General features: G+C 45.8%; 1 protein-coding gene across 1 annotated transcript in view; it reads left to right on the top strand.

Moving 5' to 3' along the window:
• The first annotated feature begins 337 nt into the window (after nucleotides 1–337).
• Nucleotides 338–7168, top strand: part of SUGT1 (SGT1 assembly cochaperone of MIS12 kinetochore complex) — a 29330-nt gene continuing 22499 nt past the window's right edge. The window contains exons 1-4 of the mRNA XM_026679364.2: nucleotides 338–409; nucleotides 529–574; nucleotides 4972–5062; nucleotides 5609–5678. Of these exons, the coding sequence (XP_026535149.1) occupies nucleotides 381–409; nucleotides 529–574; nucleotides 4972–5062; nucleotides 5609–5678 (236 nt within the window). The 5' untranslated portion in view covers nucleotides 338–380. The remainder of the gene's footprint in view (nucleotides 410–528; nucleotides 575–4971; nucleotides 5063–5608; nucleotides 5679–7168) is intronic.

The raw sequence follows: 7168 nt of genomic DNA, 5'->3' as shown, positions 1-7168 counted from the left end.
TATCTATCTACTTACCTCTTACCTACTTATCTATCTATCTATCTATCTATCTATCTATCTATCTATCTATCTATCTATCTATCTATCTATCTATCTATCTATCTATCCATCCTCTCTCTCTCTCTCTCTCTCCCCACCCATCCATCCCATAGCTTTGGCTTCACCGGCTGAGGAATTCTGGGAGTTGAAGTCCGCAAGTTGCCGAGGTTGGAGACCTCTGCCGAAGCAGGAGATAATAAGTGGGCGTGGCCACACCCGCTCTTCCTCCCTCCCTCCCCCTCCCTCCTTCCCTCCCGGGCATCTTCGCGCCGCGCGGTGGGCGTTCCTCGGCGTGGCCACGCCCCCTTGGCGACGCTCCTCGGCCGCCATTTCGCGTCGGCATGGCGTCGGCGGAGGCCTCTTCCGAGGGGTGGGTGGGCGCTCTTTTTTTCCTCCTCCTTTCTTCCTTTCTTTCCTCCCCTCCCTCCCTTCTTCTTCTTCTTCTCCTTCTCCGCCGCCTTCGCTAACGCTTCTTTTCCCCCCCCGCAGCCTCTCCGAGACCGACATCGAGCGGCAGCCCGCGGCCGCAGCGCAGGTAAGCCGCTTCGGGCGTCGGTTTTGAAGGGGAGGGGAGGTCTTGGCTCTCCCCGGGGAAGGGAAGGGAAGGAGCAGCCATGGGAGGAGCGAAAAAAAACACCAAAACCCTGCTTCCCCCCAGAGTTCTTTTTTGGGGGCGGGGTGGGTGGGGAAGGAAAGAAGAGGCTTCCTGGGTTCACCGCGTGGTCTCCTTTCCCAGAAATGCGCAGTGGAGGCTAAGCCTGCCGAGAGGAGCCTTGGAAGATGCCCATTTTATGATCATTATCATTGCAGGAAGCAGAGGGAGGGGCTAAAAAAGTGATAAAAGAGGACAACAGTAACACAGGAACAACCACAATCATAAAAAAAAAAGGTGGTTGTGGATACCACCACCCCCCCGCTTTTCCCTTGTTGGAAGCAAAAGGAGCAACTATGGGGGTGTAGAAAAGCTTCACACCAAAAGCTTGGCTCCCTTTTTTCCACTTGAGTTTTTTTGTGGGGGGGAGAGAAGCGGGTTCCTGGTGGTCTCCTTTCCCATACATGCACAATTGAGGCTAAGCCTGCGGGGAGGAGCCTCGGAAGAGGTCCAAGTTGATTATTATTATTATTATTATTATTATTATTATTATTATTATTATTATTATTATTATTATTATTATTATTTATTATTTTTATTATTTTTATTATTTTTATTATTTTTATTATTTTTATTATTTTTATTTATTTATTTATTATTATTATTATTTAATTTTATTCATTAAACATGAAACTCGGTCAACTGAACATTCAAAATGCATCACAAATACCATTGACTGGTGTTAATGGTTGATATTGTTATTATGGCAGGAAGCAGATGGTGGGGTTAAAAAATGATAAAAGTGGGGGGGCAACATGACAACAGTAACACAACAACAACAACCATCACAAAAAATTGTGGTTGTGGACACCTCCCGGCCTTTCCCTAGTTGGAAAAGAAGGAGCAGCTGTGAGAGGAATAGAAAAACCCTGTGCGGGGGGGGAATTTGGCTTCCCTTTTTCCCCCCAAGTTTTTTGGGTGAAGAAAGGGTTCTTGGGGGATCTCCTTGTGGTCCCCTTTCCCATAGATGCGCAGAGAGGGGGTCTTGGAAGAGGTTCAGATTTGGGGTTTGGGGATTTTCATCTTTTGGAAGGAAGGGAGGTGGTGGGGTTAATAATAATGAAAATTGTAAAGTGGGGAGAGAGCGGGCAACAACAATAACAACAAACCACAATAAAGTTGTGGTCCTGGACACACACACAAGGTCTTTCCCTTGTGTGAAGGGAAGGAGCAGCCATGGGAGGAACAACAAAAAAAGGCCCGCTCCCTCTCCCCCCCCCCCGAGTTTTTTGGGGGGGCGGGAAGGAAGAAGGGGTTCCTTGTGGTCTCTTTTCCCAGGCATGCGCATTAGAGGCTAAGCCTGCCGAAAAGGGTTTTGGAAGAGTGTTTTGGGTGGGTGGGTTGTTTGTTTTTTTGGAAAGAAGCAGATGCTGGGGTAAAAAGAAAAGAAAATGAATAAATGGGGAGAGAGGGCAACAATAACACAACAGCCACAAAAAAGTTGTGGATATGGAACCTCCGGGCTCTGCCCTGGAGTGAAGTGAAGGAGCATCCTTAGGAAAGTGGGGGGGAAACCCCACACCAGGACCTGGCTCCCTTTTTTCCCCCCAAAGTTTTTTAAGGGATGATAAGATTCCTGGGATCTCCTTGTGGTCTCCTTTCCCAGTCATGTGCAGTTGAGGCTAAGCCTGCAGGGAGGAGCATTCTTCGTCTTCTCTCTCTTCCCCTTCTTCTTCCCCTTCTCCTCCTCCTCCTTCCTTCCTCCTCTTTCCTCCTCCTCCCCTTCCCCTTCTTCTCTTCTTCCTTCTCCTTCCTTCCTTCCTCTTCCTTCCTCTCCCCTCCCTCCTCTCCCCCCTTCTCCTCCTTATTATTATTATTATTATTATTATTATTATTATTATTATTAGCAGATGATGGGGTTAGGAAAAAAAGGGAAATGGTAAGACACAGGGCCACAACAACAGCTTAACACAGCAACAATCACAACAAGTTGTGGTCCTCTCTTGCTGGTGGGAATTTTGGTGCTGACTTGACAACTAAGTTAGAGGGGCAGGTGAATTTGTCATTCTCTTTTCCTTCACAATCTATAGATGAAAAAGTAATAATTTTAAATCAGTTGTGTGTTTACACTGAGATCAAATGAATAAATGAAGGGTAAATACGTGTATCTCCACAACACTTTTACAAATAATTATGAAGGAAATATTAAAACCATTGGTTTAAATTCTCTTCACTTGCCCTGTTTTACAGCTGCGTCATTTGTTGTGGTTTCTGCTCATGTCCAGGTAGCCCTCAACTTACGACCACAATCGAGCTCCAAAATTCATGTTGCTAAGTGAGACATTTGTTAAGTGTGTTTTGACCCATTTTACGACTTTCCTGGCCACCCTGCTTAAGCGGATCCCTGCAGTTGTTAAGTTAGTCACGTGGTCATTAAGTGAATCTGGCTTCCCCAATTGATTTTGCTTGTCACAAAAGGGGATCACAATGACCCTGGGACACAGCGACAGTCATAAGTATGAACCAGTTGCCAAGCGTCTGAATTTTGATCAGGTGGACCACGAGGATGCTGCAACGGTCGTATGTGTGAGAAATGGTCATGTCACTTTTTGGGGTGATGTTGCAACTTTGAACGGTCACTAAATGAACTGTTATAAGTTGAGGACTACCTGTATAAAAGAGGTGTTTTACCCACTCAAATTTCTGAGTGTCTCAGCCTGATTTTAGGGTGCTATTAATCTATAACGTTGCAGCTTAGCAAAACTGCGCTATATTGTGAGACGTACTGTTGCTTGGAGAGTTGCAGGTTGTGCTGTAACACAAAAGAGTTAAGGGGAAAAAAAAGGGAATTGTAATAAAAATTCAGTATACAACAGATCCAATGCACTTGGAGCTTTATTTTTCTGCTACCTTATGCAAAAGAAAATCACTTTTATCGGATGCGATAGGAACTTTTCAGCTTCCAGAAGATGGCTTCTGTACTTCAGGTTAACACCAAGAAGAAGCAAAATTTTACATACATTATAGTAGCTGCAGACATATAACAACGGATGGACTTTACAACATTCTAAAATGCCTACTGGCTTGGCCAAATCAATTGGAATAGAGCTGGAAGGGACCTTGGAGGTCTTCTAGTCCAGCTCCCTGCTTAAGCAAGAAACTTTATACCCGTGATATATTTGTGCCATTTGTGCCGGCATGCGAGCCACAGGCAGACTTACCTCACTGCGCATGGACGCGCCTCACAGCTGATTTTGGGCCGGTTTGAGGCCTTTTTCGGCCTCCCAGAGGCTTGAAAATAGACTCTGGAGGCAGAAAAATAGGCCCGTTTTGTCACTTCCTGTAATACCGGAAGTGACAAAATGGGCTTATTATTCGGCCTGCAGAGGCTTTTTTCCAAGCCTCTGGGAGGCCGAAAAAGGCCTCAAACTGGCCGAAAATAAGCTGTGAGGCGCAGTGCAGGTAAAGCGGCAGCGGTGCAGATTGCGTGCGCATGTGCAGGGAGCCTGGGGGTCTGTGCATTGCCTTCTGGGTGCTGGCATGTGAGCGTGCGTGCACCAACGCGCACCACAATTTTTGGCACAAGAGCCCAAAAAGGTTAGCCACCACTGCCTTATACCATTTCAGACAAGCGGCTGTCCGGTCTCTTCTCAAAAACCTCCAGTGTTCAAGTACCTACAACTTCTGGTGGCAAGCTGTTCCACTGGTTAATTGTCCTCACTGTTAGGAAATTTCTTGTTAATTCCAGATTGCTTCTCTCCTTCATTAGTTTCCATCCATTTTTTCTTCTGTTACCTTTAGGTGCTTTGGAAAACAAAGTTGACCCCCTCCTCTTTGTGACGGTAGCAGTAGCTCTTAGACTTATATCCTGCTTCACAGCGCTTTCCAGCCTTCTCTAGGCAGTTTACAGAGTCAGCCTCTTGCCCTCAACAATCTGGGTCCTCCTTTTACCCCCCCTTGGAAGGATGGAAGGCTGAGTCAACCTTGAGCCTGGCAGGATACAAACTAGCAAATTGCAGGAAGCTGGCAGGCAGCAGAAGTAGCCTGCAGTACCGAACTCTAACTACTGCACCACCGCAGCCCCTGAAATACTGGAATACTCTCTTCATTTCTTGACATAGGCTCCAGGGGTGTGTTTTTTTTTTTCCTCCTCCTTTTTCCTCCGTTACAGATAGCTATCCTCCCAGCTCAGAAACGTGGCTTCTGGGCATAGTTCCTTTGCAAGTAGCATTTTGCCAATCAGTTCTGTTTGATTTGTCAAGCAAGAGATTTCACTGCAGGCTGTGTAAGGTTTTTGCAGGAAACTTGTCAAGTTAATGTTTTTGTATTTGCCCTTGTAGATGCTGACAGCAGCCTTGGAACAGAAGCCAGACCATGCGGAATATTACCGCCAACGAGCTTATGCCTACATCTTTCTACAGAATTACCACGGTATTGTTTGCTTTCCTGTTTTCCCCCCACTATATATATAAAAGCGAAATGCCACTCACACGTCTTTAGAAAATCTCCAGAAGCGTAAAGCCTACAAACTTGAAATTTGGCACGTATGTTCCTCTTGGCTTCTAGGGGCTCACTAAGAAAGGATTTTAGGATAGATTTGGGATGATAATATGAACTGTTATAAAATAAACGAATTATGGTTATCTTGTAAAACATGAATGAATAAAAGTATAGTCAAATGATTGATTAATAATGATATTAAGGTATTTAATTCTTGATTGACAATATGACATTATATGTAATGTAATTGTAATTGAAGACTACGAAATGGAAGCAGAAAACAATTTGTAAACCAACCGGCACACTGTATGTACACCTATGGAAGATAGCTTGATGTTTTTATGTTTTGTTTGTTTATGTTTGTTTTTAAAAAACCAATAAAATTTAAAAAAAAAAGAATTCTATGCAGCCGATCTTTACTAATCAGTTATAAAAGAAAAGCAATATATATGTGTATTTGTGTTTTGTGTTTTGCAGATGCAGTGGCTGATGCAAAGAAGGCTTTAGCGCTTGAGCCTAATAATGCTGTAGCCTTCCTCAGGCAAGGGTAAGAGTCATTTTTTTTAATTTTCACTTGCAATTGTGTTTAATTCTCCTATTTTTGCAGATAATGACTTTGTGTCAAGCATGTGCTGGTGCGAATATAAATCACTTCCGTTCATGCAGGATGCGTCCCCAGCTAATTTTTCCAAATCCAACCCTGTATAGCAGTGAAACATTTGTGAAGTGAACCTTGCCCCGTTCTACGACCTTTCGAGGCACGGCTGTTCAGTGAATCTCTGCAGGGTGACTTATAGGGGTAGTCCTCAGCTCATGACCATAATTGAGCCCCAGATTTATGGCGTTAAGTGTGACATTTGTTTTGCCCGATTTTACCACCTTAATGCAGTTGTTGCGTGAATCATTGCTGTTGATCAATGAGTATCCCAGTTAAGTGAAAGTTAAGTTGTTAACTTTGTTACTGCACCTCTGTAGGGTTTGCCAATTGCACAGAGGCAGATAGGAAAGAACTCCAGAGGGTTAATGTCATTGCCCAGAAGATCATGGGTTGCCCTCTCCCCTCTTTGGAAGAGCTTTATAGCTCCCGCTGCCTTGAGAAAGTTCAAAACATCCTCAAAGATCCATCTCATCCTGGGCACCCTTTTTTTTTTTGAACTATTATCATCTGGCAGACGGTACAGGATGTTAAAAACAGGGACAAATAGGCTGAAAAACAGCTTCTATCCCAGGGCAGTAGCTCTGCTGAATTCTGCTGCATAGTGCAGTGTTGGTGCAGTGCCGAGGGGGGTCGGTTCAATGTGTGGAGTGTGAAGGGTGTGTGTGTGTGTTTATTTTCATGGTCATGATGTGCACTGAAGATGGTATTTAATTTCATTGCACGAGGTGCAAGGACAATAAAGTATACTCAACTAAACTGGTCATTGACTTCGCTCGTCAGAGGGCCTCCAAAAAGGATCTCGTGACCCTTCAAACATTTTAGCAAAGAGTTTTCTCTGCCCGGTTGCAGGGTGGGCGTGGCCATGGTGGGCGTGGCCTAGTCAGCCTCCTGCACCACGGCGAGGGGGCGGGCGTTTTTGCCCTCCCCGGGCTCCGGAGGCTTTTCCTCAAGCCCCCAGGAGGGCGAAAACGGCCTCCCCCTGGGCTCTCGAGGCTCTCTGGAAGCCGAAAATGGGCCCATCGCGTGGGAAACTTTGGCCGAGCTCTTGAGAGACAAGACTGACTCCGGCTGCTTCTCTCTGCGAGGGCTTCTCGAGAAAGATGATTTTGCAGGTAGCTTGGCCGAACTTCTCTCCCTGGGAGTCAAAGCACTGAAGCAAGTGGCGCGGCGCTCCCGCACCTTCCAGCCATCTCCACCGCTGCTTCAGCCCTGTGCCTCCATTCCCCTCTTGGCCCAAGAGCACCATTACCTCGTCCCGGCCGACAAGGGCTACGCTGATTTTTACACGTTGCACCACCCACAAATTTGCACATTCCACGGGCCACGCCCTACGGCTGAGATTTCCAACACCATCACGGGCCGGCCCCGTATTCCAGAGC

This window comes from Notechis scutatus, chromosome 5 (genome assembly GCF_049901735.1).
Source record: "Notechis scutatus isolate UNSWTSFEM ecotype Mainland chromosome 5, rNotScu1.2, whole genome shotgun sequence".
Taxonomy (NCBI): Eukaryota; Metazoa; Chordata; class Lepidosauria; order Squamata; family Elapidae; genus Notechis; species Notechis scutatus.
Note: the sequence above shows the minus strand (reverse complement) of the source record. Positions and strands in the feature narration are given on the sequence as shown.